At 37.2% G+C, this 16,609-nt stretch overlaps 2 protein-coding genes across 4 annotated transcripts; one reads left to right on the top strand and one right to left on the bottom strand.

Moving 5' to 3' along the window:
• The first annotated feature begins 214 nt into the window (after positions 1–214).
• GPAT (glycerol-3-phosphate acyltransferase, chloroplastic) lies at positions 215–11,770 on the top strand. 3 transcript variants are annotated; one of them, XR_529611.4, is made up of 14 exons: positions 239–783; positions 3,270–3,367; positions 4,720–4,806; positions 4,956–5,053; positions 5,895–5,952; positions 6,467–6,568; positions 6,683–6,744; positions 6,851–6,961; positions 8,861–8,939; positions 9,615–9,734; positions 9,805–9,918; positions 10,574–10,753; positions 11,398–11,509; positions 11,634–11,770. XR_529611.4 is itself a non-coding variant. In XM_008375303.4 (13 exons), exons 1-12 carry the CDS (start codon positions 363–365, stop codon positions 10,706–10,708), a joined length of 1,485 nt encoding a protein of 494 aa, XP_008373525.3. In that variant the 5' UTR covers positions 215–362; the 3' UTR covers positions 10,709–10,753; positions 11,398–11,770.
• A 500-nt stretch (positions 11,771–12,270) lies between these two features.
• LOC103436856 (receptor-like protein EIX1) lies at positions 12,271–15,483 on the bottom strand. Its single transcript, XM_008375305.4, has one exon. The coding sequence runs from the start codon at positions 15,369–15,371 to the stop codon at positions 12,447–12,449; it is 2,925 nt and encodes a 974-aa protein (XP_008373527.3). The 5' UTR covers positions 15,372–15,483; the 3' UTR covers positions 12,271–12,446.
• Between the last annotated feature and the right edge of the window lie 1,126 nt (positions 15,484–16,609).

Raw genomic sequence — 16,609 nt, 5'->3', positions numbered from 1 at the left:
TTTTTCCTGAAATTCATTCCTGAAACTGAATGTTTATTATTATTTTTTCAATATGATCGACTAGTATGAGTAATGCGTAGACCAAATTTATAAATTGTCCAATGTCTAACCAGTAAAAATTAAAAATATTAATCCAAAACGTTAGAAAATTAGTGACGTGCGGGCATATGACTGGTTAGTAGTTAAATAAATCAATTTACAAAACAGTAACAACAAGCAAACGACACCACAGCCACTTTCGGGTTGCCTCCCCTAAATCCACCCTGCGAGAAAAGCCACGTGTCGAGATAGCTTCCGCTGGTGTCACTCTCTTCCCCCCAATCCAAAACCGCCGTCACCATTCTCCCACTATTGGCGTTGGAATGCACGTGATCATAACCTTGCCTCCACCGTCCACTCCCCCACTCTGCAGAAAACCAAAACTCACAGATCGATCGATCTATCCATCCTCCGCTTCTCTCTCTCTCTCTCTCTCTCTCACTATGTTTACTCTCTCTGCGACGCCATCCACCGCATTCCTCACGCCTAGGATTTCGCCGTCGTCTCTTTCCTCCTCCGCCTCCGCTGCTTACTCTTCGTCACCGTCGTCTTCTTCTCGGCTGTGCTTGGTCTCTTTGAGGTGGCGGAGCTCCGCCTGTCCTTGCTTGTTTTCCACCTTGAAGGTGACTGCCATGGCGGAGCTGGTGAAGGACACGGAGTCGGCTTCTTTGTCGCCCATTCAGTGTGCAGAGAAGAGGGAGACTAATCATTCTCGCACCTTTCTCAACGCGACCACTGAACAAGGTGTGAGCTCTTCGCCATTTTCTCTGTTTGGTTCCTCAGAAAATGCAAGAAAGCTAATAGTTTTTTTCTTGAATTGAAATTTTGCCTTTCTTGAATTGAAATTGGTCCTCAATTTTATTTTCGTGGCCGACTTAAATTTCTATGGTGAGAGCTCTTCGCATTTTGTCTGTTTGGCTCCTCAGAAAATGCAAGAAAGTGAATGCTCATACTTTTTTTTTTCTTGGAGTTGAAATGTTGCCTTTCTTGATTTTCCTTTTAAATTTGCTAGAAAGAGAGGAGTATTTCAGTTATTTGTCAAAAGAATTTTCTTCTCTAAACTTGGAAGTGATGAAAGTTTCAAATTTGATTGACACTGCAGCCTTCCAATCTAGTGAAATGGTCGATACAGAAGCCCCCTAGTATTTTCAAATATCCATTGATTTCTTTGAAACCAATCCTATCGTTAAATGAGTGGAATGTCATGATAACTTGTTTTCAATTTGAAGGAAATGTTGACAAAAAAGTTCAGGTTGAAGTTCCTATTTATGTAAAGGAAACCGATTCTTGTTGGGCATGTATTCTTTCATAAGGATGTACAGTCTGTAATTGTAGCACTATGTACTAGGGCATGACACTGTAGCCAGGGGTTGGTTATGAGACTTGTATCTGTATATATTAGTGGTTGTAGTTATGTATGGTGCTGTAGACCAAAATGATCACAAGATCGGACAAGATAGAGAATAAGGACAAGGATGGAAGGTATTTTATGGGATATAGTTGTTACTTTAAGGTTATAACTTCTGAGTAATTCTTTCCCCAAATGTATACGCATATAAAGTACATTTTGAATTATGTTTTTAAGCCTTCTCTAAAGATATTATGTTTTAAGGAAAACCGCTGTATTTTGAAATGAGTAAAAAATCATTAACAAAATTGTCCATTTTCGAAAAGCAACCTACCTAGTGTATTCAAAGAACAAACAAAACAGAGAACAAATGAAGAACAGTGAAAGTTATGACAAGTCAATAGACTCTGATTATGAACCTAAAAGTACATCATACTTTGAATACCTTATTTCCTTATACAAATTTATTAAAAAGTATTGGTTTCATTAGGTATGAGTTGTCAACACGTCGAAGTTGTTCAATGGTTATTGCTCCTTGTTTTTGTGTTATTCACCCTTTCTGTATCTTTTTTATAGATTGTACACATCAAATCCGTTGTTTCAAGTATGTGCCTGTGGAAGCCAGATTTTTTTTAGACTAGTTATCATGATAAGATCTACTTACTCAACAGCTTCATCCGTTCCAAGTCCATGGTAGGTGGATACCCATCAATCCATGCTACCATAACGAAATGGGTACAGTAACAATATAAATTTCGAATGATTCAAGAATCGTGCAAAAAGGACTTGAAACTGAACATGGATGCATCATATGGTTGGCTTTCTCATCATGGGATTGCGTTTCATGTAGGTACAATTTTTGCAGGGTATGCATCATATGGTTGGCTTTCTCATTATGAGCACTTTTTGCTTGGTTTAGGACGGATTTCACTGAAAGACCTGTCTAGTGGCCCTACCTTATTGTTGTTCACACCCATCGTAAAATTCCTATATTTATTCCCCACCATGCAAACCAAAAGAGAAACAACAAACAAAAGGAAAGACAGATACTATTTGACAAAACATAGATTAAATAGACAGAATATGGTACATGGTGACGGATAGGACCAGTGTTGCAAGAGGTGGTCAAGTTGAAGGACCACATGAACTAAAAAAGGGTTGGAGGACTAAATTGTAACTATGGACAAGTTCAGGGACCATTGCTCATAATAACCCTTATAATTATGGTCGCCAAAAGTTGGGCTTCTTGCTTCAAATATTTGGAGCAGAGGTTTGTAGTATATGCAAGCTTCAAATCTTGTTCAAATTCATAGCTATTTGATTGGCTTGTTGGACATCTGAACCCTGTGGTTGGATAGTCTTTGAGTCCTTCCTATTAGTGCGACCATCAGGATATAGTCTAACTCCTAATAGCCTAAGAATGTCCTCAAATTTACAGTGCAGTATCACTGGGACTATGGTCCCAACTGACTCATTTTCTCTCTTTTTCTTTCTTCCACTCCCCTCATTATTTTTACTAACCGTTTTGTAAGCATAACCTCCGATGTCATTGATTGCATGCTCTGATATGTAATTCAAATGTTCTGTGTCTTCTTATTCAGGTTCCTTGAAGGTTATATTTTTGTTTTTCTTACTTGTATCCTTGTATTGTAGTTAAATAATTCATCTATATTGTTTTATGTTTCCATTGAACATAAACTTGAAAATCTTTGTCAACACTGGAAAGAAATTGCCACTAGACCTAGAGCTAGTTTGTCATTAACTGCAGCTTTCTTAATGAAAAAAAAAAATCTCCTTTCTAAGCAGCTTTTCTTTACTTTATTAATGTTCTCCTGTTTATTGATGCTAGTTTTCTTGACTTGTTTGAAATGTTCATCTGTAGAGCTGCTGTCTGCAATAAGGAAGGAAACAGAAGCTGGCAGGCTTCCCTCAACTGTTGCTTCAGGAATGGAAGAATTATATCAGAATTATAAAAATGCTGTAAAATTCTTAATCTTGTATTTTACTGTACATAGTTAGATCTGCTTCTGATATTTTATTTTGAATTTACTTGATATCCGTAAACGTTTTGGTTCGAGTCTCATCTGAAAGCAATTTGTGTACAGATGCGTGCATCTGTAAATTTAATTTATTTCAACGGTTTTGGCATTCAAAATTGCCAAACGAAGAAGCTTTAGTATTTTCTTCTCAAAATAGAAGAGATTTTAGTATATACTGCTGTAGCCATATTATTTAGAGACGACAAAACTGGCAATAAAATTTCATAAATTCATACAATTTTAAACTTCTTTTTCCTTATGAACTAGGAATATCTTTCAAGTTGCTAAATATATTGTTAATTACATATATCCTATGCTTGGCTTTGCTGATGAGTAGGAATTAGAATTCTTTGAGATAGACATTTTGTGGTTCAAGGCCTACATTTTTACTAGAAATATTGATACTAATTGAGTAGGATCGAATCTTTAGTTACGACTACTTAATGTGACCATGGTACTTACAAATTGTGAGTAACTAAAAGAATAACAAAAAGTCAATCACAAGCTAGCACGCGATTAATGTGCCTTAGTTGTTTAAGGTCAAAAAGAAAATGTGACATTTTTTATCAGAAATCCGAACAATTTACATGTTGTGCTTACACGATCAAATAGCCACAATGTGGCCATTGTGTATGGATCTAGAACTTGTTTCATGGTTATTTTATTACAAGCTTCCATAATAATCACTGTAAACTTTCTTAAGTTTGAAGCTTATCTTTGTTATGCTTCACTGGTTAACTCATTGTGTATGGATTCTTCTTGACTAAAGTGGACTTTATATATACATACATATATATATATACATACATATATATATATATATACATACATATATATATATATATATATATCTCTATATACTAGTGTGTGTGTGTGTGTGTGTGTGTGTGTGTGTGTATGTGTATGTGTGTGTGTGGGTCTATATATATATATACACACGTAGATGCCAAGTTTAGCCTTTTTTTCCTTAATTAGCGGACATGAAATAATGTGTTCCTTAAATGTCAATAATCTGTCAGTAACGTGTGGCTGTAATTATATGGGTAGCTTCAGGAGAGTGAGATCACAGCCTGCTTTAATTGTTAGATTCAAGTACATGCCAATCGGCTTTGATTTTCTAGTGTTTTTTAATATCTGGATTTGATATTCCGTATAGAGGTTTGAGGACTTCTTGTTCAATTATTAGATCGTATATGGATGGCTTGTATGTGTTAGATGTCCTGGAAGTAATTAAATCTAAGTGATAAGAAACTCGTTTTCTTTTTTTCATAATCCTATGCTATCAATATTCAGATTCTTCAAAGCGGAAATCCCAAGGCAGATGAGATTGTGTTGTCAAATATGACTGCTGTGTTGGATCGTGTATTCTTGGATATAGAGGTAATACTGGGTTTTACATGCGTTATCATACAGTTGCCTTAGTTGCTGATGTGTGTAACACTAGGAAACCAAATTATCGTTTGTTTTCTTGTATACTTGTTTTATTTTTTTTATTTTTTTGTCTATGTGATAGATCAATAATTTTTCAGGATCCATTTATCTTCTCACCATATCACAAGGCAATGCGAGAGCCTTTTGATTACTACATGTTTGGTCAAAACTATATTCGTCCTTTAGTTGATTTCAGGTATCTTGACAACTTCTATCCTTTTTACCATCTTCATCAGCTACTTTGATGTATATAAACTGAAAGATGATGCATTTATTCTTGTTGTCTATTTTTGCTAAAAATGAAGGGAGTTTTAACAAAAAGCCCAAGGTACTGTTCACTTTAACGAAAAACCACATTTTTACATTAAAAAGTCAAACCTGCTACTATTCAATTTACCCTTTATTTTGTCCTTATCGTTAAAACTCAAAGTTTTTAAGCCCTTTTCATTAGTTTTCCTAAAAATGAATGTATGTACTATGCATTAATTCATGAAGTTCATTGGAGCCTTAAAACTGACAGGGTCATGGGTGATTTGTCCATCTGACGTGCTTTCATTGGATCATTCAGCATGAGATTAAAATCATTTATTTTGATTTATAAGAGAATTTCTTTTATAGAATAGTTGTCTTGGGAATTTTAAATATTCTGATTTTTAATCATCGATACAAAAATGTAAAGATCAATTTAATTTAGATGCGTCTTCATTTCTTTGCCCTTTTCTGACTTGTTTAATGAAGTAAATATAAAATGGAATTTATAACCATTCATTTTGTAGTTTTCTTCCTGAATTCTTGACTGAATTTTGAAATAAATCTACACTACAGTATTATTATGGACTAGAGTAATGCAGTGTTACCATGTGTGTCCAATTATTAGAAAAAAGATTTTTCAAAAACTTGTTAACAGAGAATACTCACACGAAGAAACAAAAAAAATGCTGGCAAATCACATTTTCTTTCATGTGTGCTAGTTCTTACTTTCTTATATTCACGTGAATATGAGTTCTAATCCTAAATTCTGATGCTTATTTGTGCAGAAACTCATATGTTGGCAACCATTCCATTTTCTATGAAATTGAAGAGAAGCTTCAGCAGGTGCGTATTCTCAGTATTCAACTTATTTTCTTTGTGGGGTTAACAACTATACATAGCTGAATGAAACACTTACTTTCTAGAAGCAAAGTTAGACTAAACTTCCTCCTTGTTTTGTTGTTACAACTTACAAAGTTATATAGTGGCCTCCGATATAAAGGTGATGTAAATGCATGTTTGGCAGTTCAAGTTTAGGTTTGGACATATATATGTTTAAGTAATTTAGAAAACAATGTCAGAGAACTGATAAGGAGTGATAGTCTGAAGGGTTCCTACCAGTCAGTTTCTTGCATGGGCTATCAAAATAGTAACTGTTTTTCAGTAGAATGCAATACAATGCAATAACTTTGTATTGGTGCTGTATATCACATTTATAGTTGACCAGTAGTTGTCTCAATTCTTTTCGTGGTATGATTTTATTGGTACTGTGGTATGCACTATGCAGATGCCATATCATCTTGATTAGTTTACACATGGACGTGACTCGTGATGTAATGCAATTGGATTATGCATGCAGGGTCACAACATCTTTTTGATATCAAACCACCAAACTGAAGCAGATCCAGCTGTCATTGCCTTGTTGCTTGAATCAACAAACCCACATCTCGCTGAGAAAATGGTGAATTGCAATGTTCTGTCTTCATTCTAAGTGTACATTGGATGCATATGCTATTTTGTGCACTTACACCTATTTGCATAACCAAATTTTAGACTTTGTAGTTTTGTACTGCAGACCTACATAGCAGGAGATAGGGTTTTGACAGATCCTCTTTGTAAGCCTTTCAGCATGGGGAGGTACTTGTGAATTCTGGGATAATGTTATGCAATTAGTATGCACCTCTGTGCTTTGATTAGTTAAATGATGAAATTCTCATCATTTGTTGTTTTAATATTCTTACAGGAATCTGATATGTGTATACTCCAAAAAGCACATGAATGATGTTCCTGAGCTTGCTGATATGAAAAGAAAAGCAAACACACGGAGTTTGAAGGAAATGGCAGTGCTATTGAGGTACCTCAATTATTTTGTTTGTCTATGCGTTGTCAAAGTTGGTTTGATTTTATTGGCGGCTCTTCTTATTTCTGCTTATCAAGGTCCGACGGTGTTACTACCATGTCAGGTCCTGTGCAGAAAGATTTTTTTCCTTTTTATTTTTTGCATTGTTTTTGTGTTCTTGGACAATCTTTATCTCTCCCTCTTTCATATATTTTCTCTGTTTTATTTGCTCTTACCTTTTGGAAGATTTGGTGCAAAACCGAGCACAATGGTGTTCTAGGATTCTTACAGCCGACCACTATTAGTGGGATAAGGCTTTGTTGGTGTTGTTGTATTTGCTCTTACATCTTGCTCATTTCTTGTCTCATTGAACCCTATTAAGCACTACACATCTCAGAACTAACCAATTTGTTTGAAGTAAATCTTCTTGTTGTGATAGCTAGGAACAAACTGGTGATAAAGGAGCTAAGCTGATTTTCCTTGTTAGCGTACAAAAATGCATATCAAGTTAACAAGTCAAGGAAGCACTCACCCTTTTTTCTCCATTCATCTTTCTTGTGCTAATGGACATGGAAATTTGATTTTACTTGTTGCATAAAAAATGCGTAGCAACTCAAGGAAGTGCTCCTCTTTTTCTTATTTCATTCATCCTTCTAGTACTTAATCAACACCTACTCGGATTTTTATACTAGTATGTCAACTCAAAATGGAGTACTTGTCATACTTTGAGTTGAGGATACTGTTAAAACTGAAAAACAATTCGTTTTAGGTGCTAGACTGAGAGAGCAAGGGCTCGTTTGTGCCTAGGATTGGAAATCTCACTAGATTCCATGTATGTTGAAGGAAGAAATGGATGCCAACTTGTAAAGCTTGTCGAAATTGAAGGTAGAAGTCGCATTAGTTATGAAGGAAACTTCTCATTCCCAATTCTACCCTTTATGTGGGGATTTGAAGGGATAAGTTTACTTCTTTACTAATCCATCTTGTACCTTTCAACTTGTACAATATGCAAGTCGTCACCTATTTCTTTATTCAACATTCATGAACCTAGCGAGTTTTCCAATCCAAACTAGTCCTCGAGACCAAATTAGGCCTGAAGGTTCAACATTGTAACAAATGCTTACCTTTAGGTCTTCGCTGGTGGTAGGTTTGCTAATCAGGGTGGGGGATGATCTCTCTAATTTCAATTACTGGTAAAGGAATAATATGCATTTAATCACAATATTAGTGGACTGTCCACTCTTTATGTAGTTTTCTGCAATAAAATTTGTGTCTCTTTAAGAAAAAAAGGTCAAGTTGAGTTTCTTTATCTCTATTTGTTCTTGTATTTTTTTTTTCTAGGACACATGCTAGATTCCTACTAGAATTAGAAAATCAGTGCATGCTAGATTCCTACTAGAATGAGAAAATCAGTTTTTCTTCTCTATCCGAAGTGATTTCAGATTAGGTTTCTTCTAACCCACAACCTATTCTCTGTAAATAGTCTTGATAAGAGTTCTTAAAATATAGCGAGCACACAAGGGGTAGAGAACTAAAGAGAGTGATAGAGAGAACGAAAGCTAGGGCTTGGGGATTAGCATAGGAATTTCAGAATTTTTTGTAATAAATTATTCTTCTTGATAGTGCAAGTGATTCTCTCAAGACAGATCACACAGGGACGTAGGAAAAGTTAGCCATCTCGATAACAATTTTTCTTGTGATTATGTGAGGCGGTGTTTAGTTTATTGTTTCCGTTTACTCACATATCATCATCCAAGCTGTTTGCATAACATCATAATCCATCGAAAAGCTAGATCAAGAAGGGCATTAAAATTTAACAATTTTCTTTTCTTAAAAAACTTACTCTTTTAATGTGGTGAATTTGTTTACCTCTGTTTTCTTAATACAGCCTTCTAATTTAACATGTTTTTATAGGGGCGGGTCACAGATTGTATGGATTGCACCTAGTGGTGGCAGGGACCGGCCAGATCCTGCAACAGGAGAATGGTACCCAGTAAGCTCTTTCAACTTCATCGTGTATGAGAAGATTGAGAAGGAAATCATGTATTTTCATTGTCGATGTTTAATATTTTTTATTTTTCGAGCTTTCTTTTTGTTAAATGTTTTGATCTGTATAGGAGATTCAATGTTCTGATGATGATTTTTATCTTGCAATTGTCTCTCTAGGGTTGCCACATAAGGGGTCTTAAAGTTGCATCTATATGTTCTAGTTGTACTTGTGGATTTAGGTCAAGCAAACCTGACAGCGTAGGTGTAAAATCAAAGGAGTTCTTTGGTTCATCATGGATAGAATAGGGACTCAATAGCTCTAGAGGAAATCATAAATAGATTGAGGATGATTTCTAAATATATTCTGTTTTGTGTCTGTTGAAATAAATTACTGTTTTAAGCATTTACTAAATTTGACCTCAACTTGGTTGTATTCTAATTGAGGAGTTGGGCTTCCATAAAACGAAGATTGGCTACAATTTGAGATCACGTTGACATAGTGTTCCACTATAACCAAGAATTTACCAATATAGATAAGCATCCACCTATCTTGACAAGGATTTCGAGTTGGTGGTGCAATGACTTCATACTAACAAGTCTAACATACATGCGAACACGTAGACATAAGTGTAAGTGTTGTCTTCATGATTCAAACTTCATACTGATATAAGTTGGTCAGGCACCTTTTGATGCTGCTTCACTGGACAATCTAAGAAGGCTTGGTGAACATTCTGCTGCGCCAGGGCATATATATCCCTTAGCATTGTTGTGTCACAACATCATGCCCCCTCCACCCCAGGTTCGTCAGCTCTGTTTTGGTGGTTACTGTAGTGCTACTTTTCCGCATTAGTGACACAATTGTTTTCCAGGTAGAAAAAGAAATTGGAGAAAGGAGAATGATCTCCTTCCATGGTACTGGATTATCGGTTGCACCAGAAATCACCTTCTCTGATATTACTGCTTCCTGTCAAAATTCTGAAGAGGTTGGTTCTCTAAACAATGTCTTTCAACTTCCTGATTGATTTGGACGGTTCCTGTTGTATTCTTTCGGATCTTTACATTATTCTGCAATGAAAGCTCATGTGTAATTATGTTCTGGATCTGAGACTTAGCATTGCATTTTAAATCATGTCATGATACCGTTTGATAAACTGCTGAATCATGTGGAAGAACTAGGTACACCTATTGAGTGGTGATGAACATTGGCATTTAACTAATACAGTCTTTTCCTTGGTCAACAATTATGTGAAACTGTATGCAAAAGTAGTTTAGTGTAGGGGTATACTATATAGATATATAATGTTCATTCATACGAGAAAAAGTTTTGAAAGCTAATGTTCAAGGACTGGGAAAGTCATTTCCATTGATTTCTAATTGTTAAGAGTAAATTTCACCCTTATCCCCTGAATTTTGAGTTTTGTTGACTCTGGTTGCTGGACTTCAAAACTTTCGAAACGGGCTTAACTGAGACGCATACTATGGGGACCAAACGTTTTGAAGTTGAGGGACCAAAGTGCCACATCAGTCAAAGTTCAGGGTGCAAAATTGACATCTACTCTAAATGTTTTTTTTTTTTTTTTAACTTCATTGTTTTTCTTTTATCTTGTTTCTAAGTATTCTGGCTGTTCTATGTTGCAGGCGAGGGAGGTATACACACAAGCTCTGTACGGTATCGTTACTGAACATTACAATGTGCTGAAAGCTGCTATACATTACGAACAAGGACTAAACGCATCCACTCCAAATGTTTCTTTGTCACAACCGTGGAGTTAGTCCATCTTTAAGCAGATTGCCTTCCTACTTTGCTTTCATAATCAGGTACTTTCTTAGATCCTAAATTTTCGATTCAAATCAGAAGCACAGGAATAACTCCACATTCAACTTACAAGAAAGAACATATCAATCAGAATTAAAATGAACTAACACAAGTCACTTCAGCACAGCAACCCAGTCCAACATAATTGATGACATTGTATTCGTAACTGGAGCCTCAACGAACTAACGAGAATCTGACTGTCCAAAGTAAATCCATCCCAACCCCATTTTAGTTCTCAAAGTTCTGTTACGCTCCATCTAACTGATCCCCAAAACTGCCTACAAACTACCTTTCCTAAAGCCTTGAATTGAGTCTCGATTGCTTTTCTCTGTTTCATTTCAGTAAAGACAACTAGAATTTGGTTACTTATCCAAGGGGTAGCATTTATTAATTTTTTTCTGTTCAGTTTGGTAAAACTGATCGGAATTTTGTTTTTCTTTCCAGAAAGGGTAGTATCTACCATCGTATCTATTTTGATTATCGGTAGTTATCAGTTGTGTGACCACTTAAACGTGTGTAAAAAGCTTTTCATTCTGTTTGTGTAAAACATTGTGGCTCGTTCTTAAGTGAAATTTGCACTCTTGGGGCGGCAATTGAATTTAATGGTCATTTTCTTTTGTTAACTAGATTTGATTGAATCTCGCAGGTTAGGACTTTACCTTAATTTTGCAACTCCTGACCGAAAGTTGAAGCTGATGACCGACCAGAGTATGCACTTTGCCAACAAGATCGAATTGAAGCTGATGACCGACCAGAGTGTAAGTTCACCACCATCTGAAATCGATGGATTCTTTTTGTGCATATGGTTTTTCGGCAAGAGCTGAATTCTTCTTGAAATGGAGCTGTCTCGCAAGGGTTCAGTTTTTGGTGTATACTGTGCAGATGAAGCCAGTTGTTGACTCGCCATGTAAATCGAACCTCAGCTTCTTTCTAGTAGTAGATGTTGAATCAATTTCATTGTAGAACTTCTTCGACAGCTGAGAAGTCTTACATTTTAAAAGAGAAACCTTTCTAGCCGAGATGACTGCCATGGAAGCAATTTAATCGAGTGTTTAAAATTGTCATGGAACGATATCTGGGAACTCTTAATCTGCACCAAGAAGTACCCTCGCGAAGAAGCTGGGGTTGCCCCCTCCTAGCAGCCAAAGCTACGAGTTCGGGAAGCAACTCGTGTGACAGCGCCTGTTGCAGCAGCAAGAGAACCCCCATTGCATTGTCTTAGGAGCATACCAAATGCTCCTTAACATCTTGGAAACCTCCATCAAAATTGACCTTCAGCCACCCTTCTTCTTGTATTAGTACGAAGAAGAGAGAGAGGTGTTACGTGAATTAGTACGAAGACGAGAGAGTAGTAGTGCTGCGAAGGAGAAGGGGAGAGAGGAGAGAGAACAAAAGAAAGATCGAGGATACGAGTTACTGTCATTCAATTTACTTCTGCTGAATGAAAAGTTACTTGTTCAGAAAACAAGTCTTTTAATTTTATATGGGATAATTTTTTTTTTTTTTTTTTAAGAAAACCTTGATGATACGAGGGATATTTTATTGATAACGAAAAAAAAAGTTACACCTAGTCAGGGAGGACATAAACCTTACCCCTCATAATGCCAAGAAAAGAAGAAAAATACAATGAAACAAGAGGATGAAATTTGACAAAATCATACAACACAACCATACTGGCATATTCGTCATATAGACCTAAACATATTTAACAATTACATGATACATTTTAAGCACCATCCTATTCTGCAACTGTGAAAGAAGAATGCTCCATGGCATGTTTACCAGCAAAGAACCAAGCACAATCCAAAACCCCGTGAAGAATCCAACTGCCAAATTCACGTAGAACCACTCGTCTTCGAGTAAACGGTATCCTCCTCCTCCGTCTTGCTCAACTGTTGGTGGCGGTATCACCCCATTTGCGCTGCAATTCTTGTTGAGTGGAGCTCCGCATAGTTCGTTGCCAACGAAGCTAGACTGATCAAGGCTCTGCAGCTGAGTGCTTTCCGGAATTCGTCCCGTCAAATTGTTGTAGGACAAGTTTAAGTGACTCAGAAATGTCAAATTCGTCATGCTTGGAGGAATTTCACCATCAAGTTGGTTCATGGAAAAATCGAGAGATTCTAACATTGCCATATTACCAATCTTTGAAGGAACTCTTCCGGTGAAGCGGTTATGCGATAAATTGAGTGACTGCAATGCGAGGAGGTCGGTAAGTTCTTCAGGGATCTCTCCATACATAAAGTTGCATGAAAGATCCATGCCTTTTACGAATCCCAGAATCTCGGTATATTCCACTTCTATCCCTTTCGTTACCACTACAGAAGCCTCAACAGAAGTACCAGTCATAAACGTGATTGACGAAAATGATTCTGAAAAAGTAGCCATGGCGCTCAAATTGTGGAAGCATCTCGGTATCGTTCCAGAGAGTTTATTACGTGCAAGGTCCAATATCTGGAGACTTTTCAAATAACAAATTTCAGAAGGAATGTCTCCTTCAAACTCATTCGAACGAAGGTTAAGAACGTTCAACCTTGAAAGGCTTTTACCCATCCATATTGGTATGCTTCCGACAAACCCATTTCCACCAAGGTCAACAACTGACAACGAGGAACAGTTTTGTAGGGAATGTGGCAATTCTCCGTACAGGTGATTATTGCGCAAGTGCAGCGATTCCAACTGTTGCAAGTATCTCATAGACATTGGGACATTTCCAGTGAGAAGATTGTTTTCTAAATTTAGGGCTACCAAGTTTTGCCAACTCCTCCAACAGTCGGGTACTTTTCCAGTGAGAAGATTGTTCCCGAGATGAAGAACAGAAAGTTGCTTTGGTTCTTCCGGCCTATCACAGAAGAAGTGGAAAACGGATCCAGAAAATGATGAATTGGAAAGATCTAGCCAAGCTAATGAGGTGGGAACAATAGGCAATGCACCAGTGAATTGGTTAGAACCAAGATCAACTACTGAATAAGGAGCAACAACTATATTTTGAATCTCCCCGTACAATTGATTGTGAGAGAGATTTAGATAACCTAATTGGAATGTTAAGTTCCAAAACCAAGTTGGAATAGTACTTGAAATTCCTGTACCAGATAAGCTTAGATCCGTTAACTGTGTTTGTGTCCGAAGCCACATTGGCCATTCAGGTCCCAGATGCCATGAATCCAATCGTAAACTTTCAAGTTGAAAAGGATGAAGCCAATCTCGACTGGTGTTCAGAGTAAATGAGTTTCCTTTTGCAATGAAATGCTTCAATTTTGTAAGGTTACTAAAAGAAACTTCCGACACCATACCCTCAAACGAATTATAAGATATATCCAGATATGCTAGCAATTTGAGTTTCCCAATAACTTCTATGAAAGTTCCTTTAAACTGATTACCAGATATGTCTAGTTCTACTAAGCTTGACAGGTTTCCTAGGGACATTGGAATGGAACCTGATATTGAATTACTTGAAAGATCAAAGTGCCTTAAACTTTTAAGGTTTCCAATGGAACTCGATATTTCACCACGTAAGGCATTGTGAGAAAGAAGTAAGGACTCGAGATTGTTCAAGCTATACAACCATTCAGATATGGTAGAATTGAAGTCGTTCTCCCTGAGATTAAGAACTTTAAGACAAGTCATATTTTGAATACTGCTTGGAAGTTGGCCTGAAAGTTGATTGGCTTCTAGATTCAATTCAAGGATTTTTTGGTTAAACAACCATTTGGGATCCGGATCAAGATTAATAGAATTGAATGACAAATCAATTTCCCTCAAATATGTGATATTCTGTGAAATACCAGGAATTGGACCTTGGAAACCACAACCAGTGAGACGAAGAGAAACTAGATTTTTAATATTGAAAACCCATCTCGGCATCAAAGAATTAAAACTGTTGTAAGAAAGGTCAAGGACGACCAGGGAAGTAAAATTTATGGTGGGTAGAGGGGGAGTATGATGAAGTACACAATCGGACATAATTAACTCTACCAAACAAGGAAGCATGTTTGTAACTTGCAACCAGTCAGATGCTTTGCTAAGATTTACAGAACTCAAGTCCAACTGTTTTAGCAGAGAAAGACCAGAAATCCACTTAAGGTTCTCAACCTTCAGACTGTAACTACTGAGATTGAGATAGCATAGACTGGAGAGATTTCCTAGTTGATGAGGAATTACTCCATCAAACGATGAGTCTCCAAGATTAAGGTGTGTTAAACTTGTCATAGAACCAAAGAAACTAGGAATTTGTGTTGTACTGAAATAATTGTTACTCAAGTCCAAGTAGTTGAGATGCTTTAAACCGAGCAAAGAAGAATTTATCTTACCACCGAAGGAACGGTTGAAATCCCAATCAGAGTCGGAACTATTAAGGTGCAGCTCGTGAATGTGGCCAGTTATGTGATCACAGACAACTCCTGTCCAACTGCAACAGTCTGAACCTTCTTCTGCAACCCACGAAGAAAGTCGATTGGCAGGGTCCTCGAGATCTTGCTTGAACATCAGAAGTGCTTGTCTTTCGCTTTCTTTGCAAAGCGGAGGCCAACCGGGTATTCCATTGCATAAACCAATACTGAAAGTAATGGTTGCAATAGCAAGAACCCTGATTAGTAGTAAAACAACTCTCATGCTTCTCTCCATGAAGTTTTAGTGTATGAAGTAGGTGATGTGTACGAGCAATGAACCATCCAGAGTAGTGCTAGCTATATACACTAGAGAGCCTCACTTTTTCTAAACCATCCTCTACGACATGAGCACTTTTTCTAAACCACCCTCTACGGCATGAGCACTTTTTCTAAACCACCCTCTACGGCATGAGATTGAGACCGCTTTTTCTAACACATCAATGAGAGTAGCAGTCGGACAGAATCTTGGAATCTTTGACAAAAGTTTCATGGATGATAAGACGGAATACTTACTTAAGAGGAAATTTTCAGAAATTCTCTCCCGCGCATTTCACGGGTGAACGGAACTGTCGTTTTTTGTTTTTTTATGTGGAATAATGCGCAGGAGAGCAAGGCTCGTTTCACCGTAATCCCCAAGCCATAAGAGATTATTCCCCTCTTTGTCATAAGAGGGATTATTCCTCTCTTTCCACAACGACGATAGTAACATAAGAAAGAAACCCCTCTTTTGGGAGATCAATCGATAGCAGGAATACGCATTCCTATGTGCTGGAATGACATGCTACAACTCAGATACCCAATGGGAAGGCAAGCAAGACAGGTGTAGCTTTAGCATAATCACGCAAGGCCGACCTTCTGACAGAGAACAACTTTTAGGGAACAAGTACACATCGCCACATGATGTTCTGCGCTAATGAAACAATGAAATTTGGCCAAAAAAACTTACACGTCTTTATTTTATTGGCACCTAACACCACCTTGGAAGTGTACTCATTAGACATGTTAACAGGTTGGATCGAATCGTATCAACCTTAACCCATATCCACATCCATTTAAAATCAGATTCAAACTAATTCAGATAATAAAAATAAGTATCGATCCATGTCCTTTTAATTTCATTTGATTCGGATTGGATCCGGTTCAAAATCTGATCCATTGACAGGTCTAATACTCGTGCCGTATAAGTCTTTCTCTATAACAGACTCACCATAAATGCATGATAGCTCAGTAGATCACGGCGACAAACAACTGTCTCAGGTGGGCAAGATATTATGATGGATCGCCATCTGAACTTGAAAGGGCAATGTTTCCCTTGTCTAGTAAGCAGCAGCTCATGGTGTAAATGGGCATTGTTTGGGTGCTGGGGATGAAGTAGGGTTTCAAAATGGCATCCAACCCGTGACTATAACGACCCAATTGCAAGAGGAGGGGTCATTGAATTTGGAATTTTACACGAGAAATAAAAATCCAGCA

The sequence above is a fragment of the Malus domestica genome, chromosome 06 (genome assembly GCF_042453785.1).
Source record: "Malus domestica chromosome 06, GDT2T_hap1".
Taxonomy (NCBI): Eukaryota; Viridiplantae; Streptophyta; class Magnoliopsida; order Rosales; family Rosaceae; genus Malus; species Malus domestica.
This window is presented reverse-complemented; position numbering and strand designations above follow the sequence as displayed.

What these genes read in the sequence shown, in the direction of transcription:
- GPAT (XM_008375303.4), top strand. Translation starts at nt 363, where the DNA reads ATGCACGTGATCATAACCTTGCCTCCACCGTCCACTCCCCCACTCTGC. An exon ending in CGTCCTTTAGTTGATTTCAG is followed by an intron (nt 5,054 to 5,894) that starts GTATCTTGACAA and finishes TTATTTGTGCAG; the next exon opens with AAACTCATATGTTGGCAACC. An exon ending in TTGAAGAGAAGCTTCAGCAG is followed by an intron (nt 5,953 to 6,466) that starts GTGCGTATTCTC and finishes TTATGCATGCAG; the next exon opens with GGTCACAACATCTTTTTGAT.
- LOC103436856 (XM_008375305.4), bottom strand. Translation starts at nt 15,371, where the DNA reads ATGGAGAGAAGCATGAGAGTTGTTTTACTACTAATCAGGGTTCTTGCT.